Source organism: Clytia hemisphaerica, unplaced genomic scaffold (genome assembly GCF_902728285.1).
Source record: "Clytia hemisphaerica strain Z4C2 unplaced genomic scaffold, Clytia hemisphaerica genome assembly, whole genome shotgun sequence".
In the NCBI taxonomy this organism is placed as follows: domain Eukaryota; kingdom Metazoa; phylum Cnidaria; class Hydrozoa; order Leptothecata; family Clytiidae; genus Clytia; species Clytia hemisphaerica.
In genome coordinates, this window is record NW_027104101.1 from 4035688 (window position 1) to 4055488 (window position 19801).

General features: G+C 34.2%; 1 protein-coding gene across 1 annotated transcript; it reads left to right on the top strand.

Annotated features, from left to right (window-relative positions):
- The first annotated feature begins 10486 nt into the window (after positions 1–10486).
- On the top strand, positions 10487–19748 carry LOC136813145 (serine/threonine-protein kinase Nek4-like). The gene is made up of 16 exons (XM_067069674.1): positions 10487–10632; positions 10797–10874; positions 10994–11081; positions 11503–11553; positions 12086–12121; positions 12519–12630; positions 13164–13291; positions 13663–13764; positions 14118–14197; positions 14523–14612; positions 14763–14824; positions 15731–15912; positions 17192–17249; positions 17636–17702; positions 18079–18168; positions 18652–19748. Exons 1-16 carry the CDS (start codon positions 10529–10531, stop codon positions 18746–18748), a joined length of 1425 nt encoding a protein of 474 aa, XP_066925775.1. The 5' UTR covers positions 10487–10528; the 3' UTR covers positions 18749–19748.
- Positions 19749–19801: the final 53 nt, after the last annotated feature.

A 19801-nucleotide genomic window follows, 5' to 3' on the forward strand; every position in this document is an offset into this window, starting at 1 on the left:
AAGGATTTCAATGCAAATTTAAAATAAACTATAAATAAACTACTATGAAACACAATTTACAATAAAATTATCTAGAAAATTGTAGGAACAATTTTTAATGGAAAAATATATTAAAAAGGAACAATTTTTGATTTTATCAAATATTGCATGATTGGAAGTTTACATTTGTCCTCTGTCTTTGTTTTTCACAATATCGAAGATCTGTTTTACTTTTTCATATGCAGGAACATTAAATTTAGATGCTCCTCTTAAAGGACTTCTAGAGGCCCACATATTACATCAGTCAATTCAAAGGTTGACTCGTCAGGTGGTAGATGGGAAGGTGTGTCTTCCAAAACAGTACCAGATCCAAATTTCGGTTTGAGTGATCTCATCACAACATTAGTTACATCGCCATCCTTATCGTAAAGAAAGCGAAGAGACAAACTTTGAGATGTATATATAGAGTGTTTCAGATTTTTTGCCTTTGTAACAGACACCAAACCACTTTCCAATGAGACTAGCCCCTGTATTCGGAGGGCTTAGTCTTTTCCAAGTTGATTTCATTGTGGCAATTTCGTCTTCTTCCTCCAGCTCTTCATCAGCAGTAGACCTAGCATAAGCTTCATCATCAGTAGTTGAGTAGCTCATCATCATCAATGTCAGAAAAGAATTCTTCATGTCTTGATAACTTAACTTTAGCCTTGGTGGATGCAGAAAAAGCAGTGAGGATCATAACTGGTTTCTTTCCATTTTGAATACATCCAGATTTTGAACAAACAGATTTTAAGATGTCATGACATACAGGGCATTCTTTAAGGCTAGCTGCTTTACACTTTTTCTCCGATTACATGTACATCCAGCAATAGGAAAGGGTGGCTTTTAATCAAACTGGACTACATAGTTTTGATTTTTTGAAAAATCATCTGCAAAAGGTGGCATTTTGAGGTCCCTATCACTGGTACTTTGTGGAGCAAAGTGGGGTTCCCTTGAAATTAAGTCAACATAAATTTTACATATTAAAAAGGATTCAAATAAATACATTCACACAAAATTTCATCAATGGATGACTTTTTGTTCTCCAGATAATGCGATTTTCCAGACTGACATTCTGCGGTCCCCCCTAAATAAAGTATAAAAATTCAATTTGAGAAAAAAATACCAAAAACCTAGAACTTTGAGATTTAAGTTAAACTGGGAAGAAATTTTATAATAGAAGACCTTGTAAAAACACCAAAAAAAGTTTAAAAAAGTACAGAAAAAAAAAATTAGAGCAAAAGTAAATTTCACGTACATTCTGAGGGGCAAACACCTGTACCATCTTTCAAACACAAAAAACCATTTGTTACGGGACCGATCTGCTCCTTCGTGATCTTAACAAAAGTAACCATGGTTTTTCCAAATTTACGGTGCTGTAATCTTGTTCACAACAAATAGGGCAACCCAAGCTCTGAAAATCGAAGATTACAAATGAACGAAGAACGTTAAAGACTTCTGGTTTTTTGCACTGTAAAGGTGAATAAATTCTTTTCATTTTGGAACAAAAAATCATGCAGATATCTTTCTTTATCATTTAGATATTTAATTCTGAATTTTATTTTTATCCTTTTTTTGTTGCTGCGTCTTTTATCACGCGGGAAAATACGCGACTTCTGACCGCCCTAGCATCAGTTCATTCAGTGGAGGCTAATGCCTAGCTAGCCCTCAAATGACTGACCAATCAAATCAGCAAAATTTCAAAACAAATGAACTACGCAGCTTCGTTCGCAGCTCTACTCTACCATTTTTATTTTTATTTAACTTTGTATTTTAAGGACCGCAGGTCATTCATTGAGGGGGCTGCTAGCTATGATGCATGTTAGCCTCCATCCACTGAAGGCGGCAATCTAAAATATGTTCCATTCGCATCGCCCGACCAACTCACCTTCACAACATAAATCCCGAGTCGGACAAGTTGGAAAAATGTCGGAAAAGTTTTTGATAGCTAAGCACTTCTATAACAGTTAGTCACACTAGGAAATCAAGCTTTCAGAAAAAACAACATCAGTCAGGCGGTCATCGAAAAAATGCTCTGTTTGCATCGCAACGGGTGTTATAAATGCATGCAGGCGTACGGGCGGTCAAAAACATTCCCGGGTTTTTTTTAATCACGCCCGTAACTCAGGGGCGGGTGGTAACGCGAGCAAAACAATTTTTCGATGGTCGTCTCAAGAGCAATTGAGAAAAAAGCTATATAGTAGAGGGCATTTTGTAAAATCGCTCGACTGTTTTATTAGAAGCACTTGATATTACCACGAGATATTGAGCTTCAAAAAGCGCAAAAACTGGACAAAATAGCTGTTTCTGGCTGAAAAACGCGGTTTTCAAGGGTTAATATCTCGAAACGAAAATTGAGTAGAATTGAGTCGGTGAGTCGGTAGACAGGAGACCCGTCGTGTGTTTTTTTATAATTTGATGTACACAAGACGGGTTCGAGCTGTGAGTCCAATATTGGACTCACATTTTTTACAGTGGGAAATTCGAATTTAGCGCTGTCCTCACTTACTAAAATAAAAACCAAATTTCGAAAGTTGCGCTTTCTCTAAGAAAGTGTGACCAGTAAAAGAATAACAAAATTTGATTGGCTATGTTTTCAACCGTTATTAGGATCTGAGAAATTCAAACTCTTAACCCATACCATGCTATACATTTCGCCATCAGTTTATCAAAGAAGAAATCATAGCATGGATTCCCAGGCTAGTGAGTCGGTAAATTTGTCGGACTTTTTCTGTCAATGACCTTTCCTTCGTTTAAAAATTTTATTATTGCCGATTTTTTGCGAGCGATTTCTAGTGCATTCGCAGCATTTTGACTTTGTTTATCATTACATGCGCCATTTTGGGGTCGGCGGTCAGTGTTCAAAGGTCGTAATTTTAAACCATCCATTACACGCAGTGGTTTTGGCTGCTGGCTGGCTGGCAGTTTCCTCCAAGAATGCACTGGAGCAGCCAACGAGCCCATTTCCATGAAATATCTGTTTCCCTTTTCCAGGAGAGAGCTTTTTTTGAAAAATGGAGAAACAGATCTGATTTTCTAGGAAAGACTTTCCTTAAATCTATCTGTTTCCCCGCTCCAGCTGATGACGTCATCAGAGACAAACAGATCAATATTTCTAGGAGTTGACATTATAAAAGCAAACTGATATCTGTTTCCAAAAAAGATGATATTGCATTGGAAACAGATTGAACTTTCTGGGGGAAAGCAGATCATCAATCACAAAAAACAAGGGAAACAGATGAAAATTTTCAGGAGAGGGAAACATATCCTATTCCTTATAATCTTGGGAGAACATATCAAAATTTTGATTCTGAAAATTGTGAAAACAGACCAAATTTTCTAGGGAAGATACTTTGAAGATTAAAAATTTAGGTATTGAGGAGAAACAGATCTTCATTTCTAGGAATAAGATTTTTGAAACTTTTGGCCAACAGATCAAATTTTCCAGGAAGGCTATGCCTGGGAAACAGATGTATAAAATAAGGACCTCGCTAGGGATGCTTTCGAATGCACACAGCTCAGTCTACCATTTTTAGCGGGGTCTGAGGATTGAGCAGAAGTTTTTCACCTGCGCGGGAGCTTGCAGGCGTTCTGTGAGCGTTCTCTGCTCAATCCTCAGACCGCGCTAAAAATGGTAGACTTAGCTGTGATAACTCATTTCGATGGAAGTTGTTGGAATGTTTACAAGGCTTTTGACAGAAAATCGTTTTTTTATTGTCAATGATGACAGTGTCGTTATTAGTTTTGTTAGATCTGACATATTGATGTTTGTAAGTGCACTTTGCAGTTTATTCCCATTGAAGAATCATATTCTGGTTTTCATGTTATTAGATGCAGTTTTAGAGCTGTAGAGCTTGCCTGACAATAACGACTTTCTTTTTATTACGGAAACCGAACAAGTAAGAACAAGTCATAAAACTAAAAGTCAGCGCTCTGTGGTTGTGATGTAGTTTACGAAATTGTTAAGATAAGATGACATAATTTTTAACCACCTTTTTTTCTACGCCATTTTTTGAAGCCTCTTTGTAGGAGAATGTGTATTTCTATATTCTATATTTTTATAACACGTGGCAGATGGTGGCAGATTAAAAAGACAATTAGAAAACAAAGCTTCTTCAACTTTCATTCTCGCATTTATAGGGAAGAATGAAATTTTCAGAAGATGAAGATTTTATTCGATATGAGGATTCCCATTTCCCCATTTTCGTAAAATTGTGATTCCCCATGGTTGCGAAATGGTGGCTATGGGTAATTCCTTTGTTCTTTTGCTATTTTCTTTTGTTCTGTGTGACGTAATAACGCTTCACAAATTGAAGTACTTCCACTAACTGTTTGTGAGAAAAATGAGGGGTCGTTTTTCAAAATTGGTGAAGTATTTACAAAGTTATTCCATAATCAAAACACAAAAAATCACGTTTTCAAATACATTGTCTGCTTTACCCTGGGCCACATTGATGTTTCAAAGCAAAAATAAGAAACCTGTAAAAACAGGAATCAACACACTTCCTTGTCTGCCATCTTCAATTTTGCAAATGAATCCAGTGAAATTACTGATCACTTTCGATATTACAGATATTGCACTGTGTTGCTGTATTTAAATTTCTCAGTATTACTTTAGGGCGGGGGTTCGATATTCTTTTCTCGCTGTCTACCATTTTGAACTTTGTTTGTTCTGTTGAATGCGAAAATCGTGCCTCCTGTATTTCCATTTTTTGCTTGTGGCAAACACCCGTGGCCAGCAAGAAATAATTTTTTGAAAGCACCAAAAATGGCGGATTAAATCTAGCCTTCTGTGTGACAGGGTGTGCGCTTTGCTGGCACGGCGTGGTCTGATAATTGGTCTGATGACTGTTAAAAACTTTGGCTTATTGCTAATGAGCTGGAAATGATAGCTAAAAACAAATTTTAGCACTAGAAAGCTGAAATGATAACCTCAGCTTTCAGATGGTGTATGCTACTTACATGAAAAAATCCTCAATCTTGTCAAAAATTTGCAATTTTTCTATTTTTCAAAATTCCAGACAGCCTGTAGATTTTTAAATAAAGTAGCATGTGATAGATTGTAGCATGATCTTACCCTGGGTTTAAAAAATAAACCGTGATTGAAAAGATGAAACTGCTCATTTAGCAACAGCCATTTGTTTCCATGTGGGTCAAGAATTTTCTGGTGCCATAATCAGTGCTAAGGCGTGTCTTCACCTTGACAACGAAAAACATCAATATTTTTGGAAAGAAAAGAGATATTTAGATGCAGTTTTTTAAATTTGTTTCCCTTATAATTTCTGATTGACTTAAAAGCCAGTTTTTTAAGAATGGGGCAGTTTGGGGCAGTTCCAATAGTTTGAAACTTAGATTTTTTTCATTTTTGGATATGTTGTCAAGTACAATGAACTGAGTAAAATCCCAAAATATTTTGGTCTGAAAATCCATAATGGTGGATTTATGCCAATTTGAAGTTTTTGACATTTTTGGGCATTGCACTTAAAAAGTTTTTTGATATATTAGTAGAACCATGCTTTCTCAAATCCAAATAAGGAATTAATTTTTGGTGATTCTGAAACTATGGCCAATAAACTACAGGTAGATGTACCTCAAAAACACGTGGTACCTCAAAAACCACATTTTCACTACTTAACGCCTTTTAGATTTTCATATGTATGTATCAGAAGTGTAACAATTACATTTCTGGTATGCTTAATAAATTCTCTCAAACTTTTAATGCATAATGCAAACATATTCGATTTACTCAAACAAGTCACTTCAAATTACTGTAGCTAATTCTGCAACTTTTCTCCTTCAACTTTTGCAAAAATCTGAACAAATTACAGATTTTTGACCAAGTTCTTGAACATAAGTTTGCATCTGGTGGTACTCAAACAAAGTAGTAGTGGTTCAAAAGTATCTTCTGTATAAGGAGTATGAACCCAAGGAACAAAAATGTCATTAAATTCCTTCATTCACTGACACTGCACTGCTAAAATACATTACCAAAAGAATGAAGAAATTGTGTTTTTGATGTACATAAGTCGAAATTTTGAAAAATGCTTGAAAAAGCTAAATATCAGATCAGATCAGATCATCATTATACCATCTCATATACTTGTAAAGGACAAATGAGGCCTTTCAAGTATAGCAATTCTGCTCTATTCATACTTCCAACAATCTTTGAATGTTCTTCATTTTTGTTATAATTTGGCACATCAAAAGAGTTTGAGCCCTTGTATGGCCCTTGTCGGTGTTTTGGAGGTTCTTCCAATACTGTTCCTGAACCAACTTTAGGTTTCAAACAGCGAATTAATAGACTTTCTACTGGTCCATTTTTGTCCTTTAAAAATCTTTCCAATGAAAAGCATTTTGTCTCCTCTGTAAACTGCAGCGTACCATTTTTCAACAACATCCTCTTCTTTATTTGGAGGGGACAAAAACTTCCAGAGGACTTTCATTGTATCAAGAGCAGCAGTTTTAGGATCTATGTTTTCTTCATTGTTTCCATTATCAGAAATTTCTGACATCTCACTGTCCGAGCTTTCTAACATATCTATAAAATCATATTCTCATCAGAATCAGTATCATCTGATTCGATATCATCGTCATCATCTTTGAGCAAATCCTTTAGTTTCTTTCGAGTAGTTGTATTTCTTCCTTTCTTGTCAATTGTGTCATAATGCTGGAACAATCATAGTTGGTTTAACACCATCAATACCTTTGCATGACATCTTTGAGCAAATTGATATAAGGATGTCATGGCAATTTGAGCACTGCTTTAAGCCGGTTGCTTCACATGCCTTCTTTTTACAAAAACATTCATCTTTACATCGTGAAAATGCTTCTTTTTGCTTTTCCTTTGCGTTGTGCCGTGAAACCTTTGCTTCTTCCTTCATCTTCTTGTCTGCTTCTTTTTCCTTAGAGTTAGAGAGCAGTATATAATACATGAATTCCATGAGAAAATTAACATCTAGGTCAAAATTTCAAATTCAGAAATAACATAAGTTTTCATTTTCTCTTGAATATAAATATGTTGAAGTGTGAGAGTCCAGAAAATTTTTCTTTAAAGTCCATTTTTCACGGTTCTGTGCTGGGGTGAAGCCTTTAATACAAAAAAATACAAAATTGCTTGAAAAAACCAAGAACTTTGCCAGAAACTTTTTTTATCCAAATATGATTGTGTCAGTACATAAATCTGTGATAGAGTACTGACAACCATTATAGAAAACATATCAATAATCAAAATCTGCTTTGCTTAACTCCTATTTGTTTTTTTCTGGCTGTTATGCATGCCTACCCGACTGTCCGTTAGTCACACTGATAAGAAGAAAAGTTCCAATGAAAGCCAAGGGAAGCTGCATGTTTCTTTTATTTTTGTCTTAAAAACAGAAGTACTATGACCATAAAATAAGTGCAAAATTTTAGCCCTAAAGGTTGAGTGGGTAGCTCACAAGAGGCTCGTCAAAAAGTGTCCGTTAGTCACGAAACTCATTCTACCTGAGATGAAATTTTCATAAGATCACTTTTTCAAAATGGTTGGTTTCTAACACCTTATTGCAAACAAATTAAGGCTAAACTTACCAAAAATGAAGTATTTTTTCACTAAAAGTTGTTTTCTGTTAGTAAACATTGCAATTGTCCGTTAGTCACGAAATAGATTTAAAATTCAGAGTTCGGAGAATATAATAGACGGCACTTGCTTAAAAAACCATGTATTTTGTTCTTATCAAAGCTATTTTGACTATATTTACCCATTTTACCCATAGATATATCTTAAATAGTCAATCCTTTCTTTGTGTGTGCATTTTACATTTTCGTGACTAACGGACTAGTTGTCATAATAGGGAGAATAATCCTTTTCCAAAGTAAATAAATAAAATACCCTTAGCCAATTTGTCTGTCTTTGTCCTGATTCAACAAAGAAACAATGCAGTGCAAAAAACACCCATAAAAATTCAACAGATCTTTATATTTCAAAATTTTCAAATTTTCGGGATCTATGAACTTGACAGGAATGGTACCACACAGAGAAAAATGAGAATTCTTCTATTCTTTTAGGCTTTTGTCATTCTATTGATATAACACTTCACCCCTAAAGCACCAAATATAGGAATGGTTGGATTGCCTCGTCAGAATCATTAAAAAACCGTTTTGTCCGTTAGTCACGTTTTTAAATGTCCGTTAGTCACAGTATTTTTTGCCCAATTTTTGTCATATTTTCTTATTTTGACAATTTTTTTTCAAAATTAATTTTGAAACATAAAATTCAACCTTTCCTCTAGTGAATTTAAGCAAAAAACCCAAACTGTAGCTTTAGGAACAGCACTTTACAGCTATTTGTAAAAGTGTCCCATTTTAGATGTTAATTTTTGTGTCCGTTAGTCACGGGCCTATTAATTGCAATTTCTGACCAAGTGAAAGTCAAGAGAAAAAGTTTTATATGGTTCTTGAAACTTTGACCCCCACTGATAGTTACCACACCAAAAGAAGTTTTATTCCTATTTTCAAGCTTGACTTCTAGCCTGCTAAACAGTGGAAATGTCCGTTAGTCACATATGGAATTCATGAATACAACTTTCAAAAAAAATCAAAATTTTCAAAATGGTAGCTGGAGTTATACTTACTTGTACTTGCAGCTTTAGCCGGATCATCATTGCGACGACAGTCGGCGATCAACGTTTGGATGATCATGTCCTCCTTTCTTCTTCAAAGCATCTTTATAAAATCGATCTTTGGTGACATTAAGCTTCTTTATAACTTTGTCTTCGAGTGACTCCATTGGACGACCTTGTTTTGTTCTTTTGTTGTCATTAAACAAAAGTCTCTTTGTCAGCTAATTATTTTGTTGGCGAGCTAAGTGTCCCAGGTAGCTGGTTTGTTGTTTAAGGACGAAGCTTTGAATTGAATTTGAATTATGACGTCACAAAAACACTACAAATTTGATTTTAGGGGTATTTTAGAGCCATCTGACCTGTCCCAGGGGATTTTGTTACTGCTCAAAATAATAATTTCTGGTAGTTCAGTCCCTGGTCTATTAATTTGAAGTGATTGCAATAAAAAATTCTCCTACCATTAATTTTTTATCTTGATTTAAAAATTTTCTTAACATTGCGCGAGAAATGACTAAAATTAGGGATATTTTGGATTGGCAAACTTCAAAGGGGTCTAGGTCACTGAACTTGTTTTAATATAAGGGCTATGATGAATTTTTTATATAAAAACAATGAAACTAGGTGAAAAAAGTTGTCAAATGTGCTTTTTTGGGCCAAAATGGCTTTTTTTCAATTTTTTGACTAGAGCTAAGGTCATTCTAGTCAGTAATTGGCAGTTAGAAAGTAAATTTTATCTGAAAATCATGATTCCTCATCACATTCCAGAAAGGTTTCTAGGAAAATCAAATATGGTACTCTTCGAAAGCTTATAGAGGCTGAAATTTCACTCAAAGGCAGCTTCTAACTCCCCTGACCCCGTTAATTTTGTAAAATTGACTTAAAAGTACATTTTGGCTGAAATTTTTGCCCAAAATGAGTACCCGTTGATACTTGATTCTAGATTTTGTGAAAGCATACTATAGATAGTTCAAGAATTTATCAGAAGTTGGAACATTTTCCTTTCTTTTAAAGATTAGGGCTAGCTCAAAGTCAGTCTTAACTCTAAAATCCTAAAAATCTTGACAATGCTGCTCAAAACAAAAATTTTTGCTTAAGAATGAACAGAAAATGAGCCCACTAAGATAATGAAATCTTGGTTTTTGGAAAGTTTCATGGGGATAGTACAAACATTCATCAAGATCTTTACCTCCTGATCTACCATTTAAAGATCAAGTCTGTCAAAATGTGCTTCTAAACTCTCAAATCTTCAAAGGTGAACTTTACCAACCCCATAAAACAATTTTGCTATCAACCAAAGTAAAATTTTGCTGCAAAAGGAATACTAGACAAAGTAGAACGAAAATTGGTTAATTTTTCAATCATGATCTAATCACTTGATATCATGTGGACTGACCATGGTTACTGAGATAAAGTTGAAGTGATTTCACACTTCCCCCACCAAATTTGCCAACTATCGATGTTTTCCCCCCTCTTTTTTTCCCCCCTTTACTATTCAAATTTTCATTTCCCCCCCTCACCCATTCAAAATTGGAAAACTGGTTTCCCCCCCATTTATAAAGGGGGGGAGGACACTATGTAATTAATCCACAACACAGTTACCTAGAGACAATTATAATTTATCATGTTTTCATTGGATGAGGGAAAGTTATGTATGCAGAGTATTGTTATTCAATAGGCTGTTGCATTCTCCAAACCAACTATAAAATTTACGTTTAGCCTCTAAGACCTCTCCACAATTTACAGAAAATATACAGATTGCTCACAATTTCTCCATTATCAATCAAACCACCCTGTAAATCAAACCATTTTGTAAATATTTGACTGTATTTGTCTTTGTGATTTAAAATGTTTCATAATGTCTGTTTTAAAAGTTATTAAATATTTTTTAAAGAGAGCAAAACGTATAATGATTACAAATGAGCAATTGTGAGGATGACATTGGAGCATATGATCAGCTCAGACTTCTTGGAAAAGGAGGTTGTGCTCAAGTCTTTTTGGTCAAAAACAAGCACAATGGAAGGTGAGTGGTTATTTTCAGGATAAGTAGCTCTTGAAGTTGAAAGCTTCAACAGGGTTTATTTTTTAAAAGAAATACAAAAAATATGACTCTCCACATTGGGAAAAATTAGTCTCAAAACTCAGCTTCATTTTATGTAGTAATATATTTCAATATTAACTTTGTAGATATTTTGCCATGAAAAAGATTGAACTTGACCCCAGCCGAAGATCAAAAACAACAGAAAATGTTTTAAAGGAGGCAAAGTAAGTAGGCTCTGGAAAATTCATGAAGTTTTTTAGGTTTAGTTCTAGTCTTATGATGTTATCTTTACTTTATCTGAAAGTAGATCGCAACTGGTCGTTTTCCTCTTATTTTCTTCCAGATTATTGTCTTCTTTACAACACCCTCACATTGTGACCTGTAGAAGTTATTTCTTTGACACAGAGAAAGAATTCTTTTATATTGTGCAGGTAAAATTAATATATTATCTTTCCTACTAGTCATACCTTTTTAAGAAAAAGCTGCTCATTATATTCGAAATGTTCATGATCCAAGGTATGTCTTAGTTTTTTGTGTTATGTTGGGTGTCCACTGGTAAAAATGAGATTGTCACAATCTTTCTTAATGCAAAAGATGAATCCAGACATACGATGTGACTGCCTTAAAACAAATAATTTTATTCTTTGTCTTTATCTTTTTACTCTTTTGAAAAAAAAGAAAAGGAAAAAGATTCCGATAGATTTTATATTCCAGCTATTAGGTATGAATTTATTTGATAGTAGATAGTACTTGTGACAAACTTATTTTTTGCTATTGGACACCTATCTTAATTCTCTTCATGATATTTTAATATTGAGAATATTGAAAAATCTAATTTTTTTCTTTACCTAGGATTTTTGTGACGATGGAAGTATTTTTGACCGAGTGGTTGATGCTAGAGAAGTATTTAATAAATGTTTTTATATTTTAATGGTGTTTGGCATCCTAGAGTCTTCTAGAGTCTGCTGCCTAAATTACCTTAAGGGAATTAATTTTTGCGGCAACTAATTTTTGGGAGACAGCTTCCCTCGCAAAATAATTTAATTTTTGTGGGACAAATTTTTGCGACTAACTGTGACTATAAATTTTTGCGAGGATTTAATTTCACGAATTGGCGAATTTTTTCAGATTTTCAGTTTTTTCGATAGTTTGATTACGAGGTTTTGTGTGTACAGTAGAGTCTCCATAAACTCAAATGGCTACGAGGAATGAAAATTTGTTCGATTTATAGAGAGATTCAAGTAATGGAGAATCATTTAAGAGAGTTTTAATTTTCGCAAGGGATTATATTTCACGAAAAAGGCGAAATTCGCAAAATATAATCCCCGCGAAAATGTATTCCCTGAAGGTAACATAATTGAAAAAGTCTCAAAGACATTGATTCTGGATTTCACTTAATTTTTTTTCTTTATTAATTGCTTATTTTATTATGCAGGCAAAGAATCCACTTCCAGAAGCTGTAATGATGAAAGTAAGTCGAAAATTCTTTTTTAAAAGCTGGTCAAAATTTTACATGCCATAATCAAAATTTTTATTTGAGTTACTTTTTAAAATCAATTTTTTAGCAAAGATTTTAAATCCTAACCCAAAGTCCCAGTCCTAATTAGACAACGTTCTAAAAATACTGCAACACACAGTTTTTCAATATTTTGGTGAAGCCAACTAAATGGTTTGCTTACGTTATTGCTTATTTCAGCATAATATACCAGGAAACTACAACACAAGTAATTTGGTATTTCCTAGAAAAGATTTAAGACAATGTCCTTTATCGACTATACTGCTAGTAATATTTTTGTGTGCACTAGTTGTAACAAAAATAAAAAAAGATGATTAATTTCATCTTGCTTACCATTACTTTTTCAATATAGTGGTTTGTTCAAGTTGTGATGGCGGTTCAATACATTCATTCTCAAAAGATTCTACACAGAGACATCAAAACTCAAAATGTATTTTTAACAAAACAAGGTGTTGCTAAATTAGGTGAGTCTTTAGGTGAATTTATGAAAAAGACTGGCAGCTACTTTCCAAGTGAAGAAAAAAAAAAGAAACATCAACTAGAAATATAATTTTGGACGTCAATTTATAAAAATGTAATATTTGGCATCCTGATCTTCTTTCAGCTTACATGGTAGCTCATATTTCAACATTAAAGTAAGGTGCCCATAATGATTTTAGATCCCCTCCAGAAATTGCTCTAAGTTAAGGAGGAGTTTATTTGAGAGGGTGCTCAAAAGAAAGGGGTGTTTTATTTGAGGTAATATGGTTTTCAGAGTTTTTGTTTTTAAAACTAAAGAAGCTAATGTGTTGATGAATCAACAATACTCTTTTCCTATCAGAGAATATAAAAAATAATCATGATAGTAAAAAGATGACATAGTGAGAAGTGAAAGAAACTAGGAATCGGAAGATTTTCACAATTTATAATATTTAGCAGCTTGATTGTGAATTTTTTTCTAGATTTTTATCTTCAATTGTTATTATTATTACCCTTGGTGCCATATTTTTTTCTTCAGGGGATTTTGGCATTGCTAAAGTGATGGAAAATACCATTGATATGGCTCAAACAGCGATTGGAACTCCTTGTTATTTAAGTCCTGAAGTTTGCCAAGATATGCCTTACAGTTCAAAAGCAGACATTTGGGTAGGGGCTAAGTTATATTAATTATGATTTTATCAGACCCTAGAAGACTCTTGTTTATAGCCAGATCTGAGATTCAAATCTAAACTCATTCTTAGCAGTATCTATCTTTTAGTCCAACCCTTTTTTACCTAACCCTTGGAATTTAGGCAATTTTAGGATCATACACATAGATCAATTACCCCTATCGAATTCAGCTTATTTCTGAAAGGCTTTAATATATCCCCATGGGATTTACTGCCTTTCAGAACCTAGCCCAATGGAACAGAAAGGAACCTGCTCAACAGGGAATGTTCAATTATTTCTGAAAAAATAACTTTAAATTGTAAATTGTATTTTTTCAACAGTTAAGGCTTATAGATTTCTTTTTAAAGGCTCTTGGGTGCTTGCTGTATGAAATGGCTGTATTGAATTATCCATTTTTGGCCAACAACATTGTGACGCTATATTATAAGATTGTCAAGGGAGAATACAAGGTAAACTTTTTGCATCATAATCCTACATAAATTGAACCCCATCCTTTAAACTGGGATCTAACAATATTTTGGCCAAAATATTTATACATATCGGATATCATATTATATAAAGAATTTGGTATTTGTTTGAAAAATTAATAGGAAAGCAACAATTAAGCTTGCGGTACCCTTTACAACCAGAAACTACAGAAATTTTTGCTTATTCAAATGGTTTGGCGACCTCTGCTTACTAGGCCTCGATTGGCCATTAAGTTCAAAGGAAATTAAATGAGATAATAGGACATGAAATAGTTTTATGCATTGTGAGTAGAAAAGCAGCGTATGAGTATGGGTGTTTTTTATTCATTTTTAAGAGTTTACCATTGAAGTATGATACAAGTATCCATGAACTGGTTGATGCAATGTTGAACAGAAACCCTGACAACAGGCCAAGGTATGAAACACAACAATTATTTAATGAAAGCCAGCTAGAGAATCCATTAACATTGCTATAATAGTGTATAAAAGGTATAAAACACACCAATTATTTTTTGAAAACAAAGGGAAACATTGCCATATTGTGTTAACTTGACTGCTTGAAAACAGCTTTCCCCTTTTTGCTTGTTGCTTGTTATACTTACTTTACTCAAAAAAGGAATACAACATGATCTTTACACATATTTCATACACACAATTCTTTAGCAGAATATATTTTTGATGTAAAGGTTCAAGTCCACACTTAACATTTTTCAAGCATTATTTTCACTTTTCTTTCTTAGTACATCTGCAATTTTGAATATGGAAGTTGTACAAAAATATTTGCAACAGTTTTTAGTCGAATGTGAAGATCTACAAAAAAATGTAAACAAGTAAGCTCACATTATTTTAATTTTTCTACTGAATGCAATTTGATTTACTCTATTAAAATCCAAAGTTTTGCAAAAAAAACAAAACAAAAAAACTCTTCAATGAAGAAGATTTTCTATTTCTCGCTGATCTTCTCCTCATTTATGTCATAGGTTTGTTGGAGCTTCAAAGAAGCCAGCGGATAGCAAAGTAACCACTCCTAAAGAAGCAAAAGGTATATCATAATGTTTTTGGGCTCAACCCAACCCCTAGCTTCCTCCCACAAAGTTTGGTCCTACCCAATACTGTCATGAGGGATTTATAAATAGAATTTTGTATGTTTGAATATTTTTAAATATGCATTATGCATGAGATAAAAATATCCGGACAAGACGTATTCAGGAATCACGGATTGCGTGGCCATCAGACCTAGGTTAGCCTGGTTCCACAAGTGGACCCCGTTGACCAGGTCTGACTGCCATGCGCATCCACAAAGAATGTTAAAGGAGAGTCGTTTAGAGACTGGACCGTAAGGTTGGTAGAGGGAAGTACCTGGATGAGACAGGTGGTGAATCAAACAGGGTGAACTGCGGAGTTATGGGGTTCTTGCGCAGAGTTAATAATAAAACCCAAGTCGCAATAAACTGCAGTGAGCGGCAACGCCTGGACGCAGGTGAAATATTGACATTTAAATTTGTTTGTTTATTGTGTGTAACTTTACTTTATCATTTGGATGAATTAAAATAAATACGCACGAGCCGAAAAACTCTTGTTTACTTTGTTCTACTGTCACTCTGAATTCCACTGTACATTCAAGTCCTCCCCGTCTTCTAGCGGCGGGTCAGATCTTAAACGCCTGGGGCATAAAAATAAATATTCGCTTATCGCGCCAGGAGAGGGCCGTGTACAACCTCTTCCCGCGCGACAATACTTTATACCTGTAATTTTTGCCTTCTGTTCAATGCTCAGCTATTGAAGAGAAACGAGAATCGACGAAAAAGCCCAACAAAAAGAGTAACATTACCTTTTAAAAGACAACTATTGAAAAACGGCTTTCGTTGTCCTCAACATTGCAGCTACTCACTACATCACTACATCACTATACAAATACATTTTAATTTCTCCTTTTCTTTTATTTTAGACTCAGCAGTTGCAGCAGAAGTGAAGAAACTAACATCTAAAGATACAGGCATATATGCTGACGATTTTGAAGAGCTGCAGGAGGATGATTATTCGGATGACTTTGAATCTTCATCCTCAGAGGTGGAGAGTGTGGATGATAGTGGGGAAGAGAGTAGTGATGAATGCGAATCCAGTGATGAAGTATATTTTGATGTTTTGTTTACTTGTTTTTTTTATTTGCTTAAAATTGTTCAGTGTTTAAAGTCTTCTGTTTCAAATTTTCGTCTCAATGAAGTATATAAAGAGGCTTTTGCATCTCAAATTTCTGCATGATTTACCAAAATTCAAGAAAATAATATGTACCAGCTTGCTTTGTAAAATACATTTTCCGTCTCAGATGACAAACCTTGCTTTGATCACTGCTTCTTGCCATCCATTGTAGCACATTAATGTAAAATATATCAGGGTCACATTGTTTTAGGATACCTTCCTCAGGATATAAAAAGCTGGGTGTCCAATTTAAAAATATCATTTCGCTGCAAATACCTATTTACAAAAAATGATACATGTGTCAGAAGCAAAATATTGTTGTTTCTTTTTTTCCGCCTAGTAAAAAATAGAGAATTAAAAAATTTTATTACAGCTATTTATTTTCTCTTTTCTCAACTTCAGTTGAGCTACAATCTGACAATGTCTGTGTGTGTGTCTGTGTGTCTGTGTGTGTGTCTGTCTGTCTGTCACAAAAACTTTAGGGCAGCCTGGAGACTTCAAAAATGCTTGGATTTGGCTGAAATCTGGCACACTTGTTCCTTGGGTGAATATCTGGGGGTGTTTTTTTCATTTTTTGAAAATTTTGATTTTTGGGGCCTGGGGACGAGTTTTTCGCCAAAACGAGGCTAAAACTTTGGGGCAGGCTGGAGACTTCAAAAATGGTCCGATTGGGTTGAAATTTGGCACACTTGTTCCTTGGGTGAATATCTGGGGGTGTTTTTTTCATTTTTCAAAGTTTTGATTTTTGGGGCCTGGGGACGAGTTTTCGCCAAAACGAGGCTAAAACTTTGGGGCAGCCTGGAGACTTCAGAAATTGTTCGATTTGGCTGAAATTTTGCACACTTGTTCCTTGGGTGAATATCTGGGGGTATTTTTTTCATTTTTCAAAATTTTTGATTTTTGGGGCCTGGGGACGAGTTTTTTGCCAAAACGAGGCTAAAGCTTTGAAGCAGCCTACAGCCCTCCAAAATGGTCGGATTTGGTTGAAATTTGGCACACTTGTTCATTGGGTAAATATCTGGGGGTCTACAATTGGGCCTATGAATAATTTGAAGCCACTGAAGTTGAGCCCAGTGCGTTGCGCACGTTCGACTATATCACAAACACGTTTGGATTTGCCACAAATTAATATATTACAATTTGTTCAGTGGTCACCAAGCTTGAACAACTAATTAATATTTTTCACTCATAAAGACTTTACTCTTTTTAGGAGTTCAACTCGGTCATCCAGAATGCAAGAGAAGAAGCTGAAAGAGGGACAAGAGATAGTAAGAATTATTTGAAATATAATTTATTTGAATTTTTGTAATTTTTGTGTTCTTTGCGAACTTTTGCCTCTATCGAAAAATCAAATCTCATTAAAATGTGCTCCGTCCTAATCTTCAAAATCATTAATTTTTGAATTGACTATTTATTGTCTTCTGTACAATCTTTGACTATCTTGGAAATTTGCGAATCCATTAGAAATTTTTGAAATCGTGATACACAAAATTAAATCCATACACAAATTTTTGGCTTGCCAAATTAAATTACACAAAAACAAAATGCAATTAAAGTGTCTTTTTCAAAAGAGATTGAAAATCTTGCTCAAACTTTAGCTGGCAAACGTACTGATATCAAATTTTTTCACTTCTATTTATTTAAATTTGTTTAGGTGATGAGCTATTTGAAGAGGCTCACAGGACAGATCTCAAGATTGGGCATCGCGATTTTCTCAAAAGGTGATAATTTTGCAGTAAAGCTGCACTGAGTATGCTTTAAAGTAGAAAAAATTCAATAAGATGTGTGGATACCCCCTGGAAAAGGACAAAATTTGCAAAAATACCCTTGAGAGAATTCTTATTCATACTTTTAAGTGAGGGTGGACTAACTAAAACCTGAAGGTCTTTACGCCCTGTATTTATATAAAATGGAATGGCCCATTGATTCTTAGCAGTCATACAGTCCTCAAATTGGTTAAAATAGACCAAATAGAACCACTGTTAATATGTATTGTCTAACAGAGCTTTCGTGGCCTTTTACTTTGGAAAAATCTATTAAAAAATACTTTTTATCTAAAATTTCATGTTGTTATGATGATAATCTCCTTCTTTTAAGGCATTGCAAAGAATTAATGGGTCAAACGATGTTTGAAAAAGTGACAAAAATCTGCAGGCAAAATGATGACAAATTGCTTGAAGATTTGAGGTAATGATTTTCGTCTTTACAGAATGGTTCTCGTTGATATCTCAGATCCAAAATACCAATCAAGGGGACAAACAATCTAAAAACCTTTACAAGGGATAAATTAAGGGCCATTGACTTTTAATAGCGAGTTTACGTATTTGCACTTTTGAGGACGGTAAAGTGACTGAAGCGATTTTGAATAGCCCGAAGTTTTGACCCGCAAAATCGAGGACGGTAAAAGTGCTGATTTACCGTCGTCTTCATTCAGTCAGGATTTAGACAGTATAGAACCTTACCGCCTCCGTTGCAGAAAACACACATACATAAACTCGGTAGTAAGAAAAGGTTGAGTGGACGAAAAAAGCAAAATGTCCACATCATAGAAGACGTTATCTGTTTAGCTCACATTCCGATGCTGATTTGTATCCAAAATTGTCAACTCTGAACCTAAATCAATTTTCCTTTCAGTAAGTACTTCACAACAGTCTTTTTTTTATGTTTTAGACCAACACTTGAAGAAACAGTTGGCGATGGTTTAATTGAGCCATGTCTTCTTTTAGCACAATTGCTACTGAACCCCCCTCCCGATGACTCCATGTAGATTGTACTTTTTAAATTCCACTAGGGGTAATCAGATGGTTTGAGATATTTTGCAATTTGATTCCTTCTATTGCCGTGAGGCAAACCTCAAAATATTTTTGCCTTTTTTTCCAAAGTCTAGATAATTAAGTTACAAGTTTTTGACTCCAAGTATAAGAAAACAATAGAATGTCAATGTCAACCTTAAGAAATTTCTAATTTTGATATCTCCACTTTGGAAAAATGTTTTATAGCATTTACTCAGAACCACGGACAGCTTCTGTAAGCCAAGTATATCAAGCCATCTCACTATCTCTTTAAAAGCCAATATAACTATATTCAATCAGATTTGAGTACTTTTACTGAACTCTTAACTGCATAAATGTGAAGATAAGGATCTAGAGATGCAACCTGGATGGCATTCTGAATCTTTTGATATGGTCTGACCATGATATCATGTTTCATTGAATAAAATTTTGAATTAAGGTTTATCTAGGAGCTAATTTTTAGAGACTCTGTTCTGACTGGACTCTATTTAGAGATCCAATTAAATCAAATTAAAAAAAATCAGAGAAATTTTTCTGATGTAAACAGAGTCTCACGGTTCTTTGCAGTGTCCATGATATTCCAGACATGTACAAACATCCTCCCTACTTTCCTATGATGTAAGATGTTAACCTTTATCATTGTACATGTCTGGGCTTAAAAGTATCAATATTAAAAATAGATTCTAGTAATTTTCGTATTAATTTTGTCCATATTGGCACTCTCTTTATAGCATCATATAACTTTTTTATGTACAATTATTTTGATTTTATAACATATTATTACTAAAGTTTTTATTTGTAATTATCAAGCAGGAATGTAAATAACTTATTTGGTACTCTTGCCATTGGATAATATAATTACGTGAAAAATATTTGAATTTTGGGGAGGGGCTATAAGTACCATTGAAGAAAAACGCTGAACTTCTGTTTTAAGGAAAATGATCATGAAAACATTTTGAAATGAATTGCTATGTATTCAAATTTTGTACATTTTGTTTCCATTATTTTTATTGTCAACTTTTCTTACA

What these genes read in the sequence shown, in the direction of transcription:
- LOC136813145 (XM_067069674.1), top strand. Translation starts at nt 10,529, where the DNA reads ATGAGCAATTGTGAGGATGACATTGGAGCATATGATCAGCTCAGACTT. An exon ending in AATTCTTTTATATTGTGCAG is followed by an intron (nt 11,082 to 11,502) that starts GTAAAATTAATA and finishes TTCTTTACCTAG; the next exon opens with GATTTTTGTGACGATGGAAG. An exon ending in GAGTGGTTGATGCTAGAGAA is followed by an intron (nt 11,554 to 12,085) that starts GTATTTAATAAA and finishes TTTATTATGCAG; the next exon opens with GCAAAGAATCCACTTCCAGA.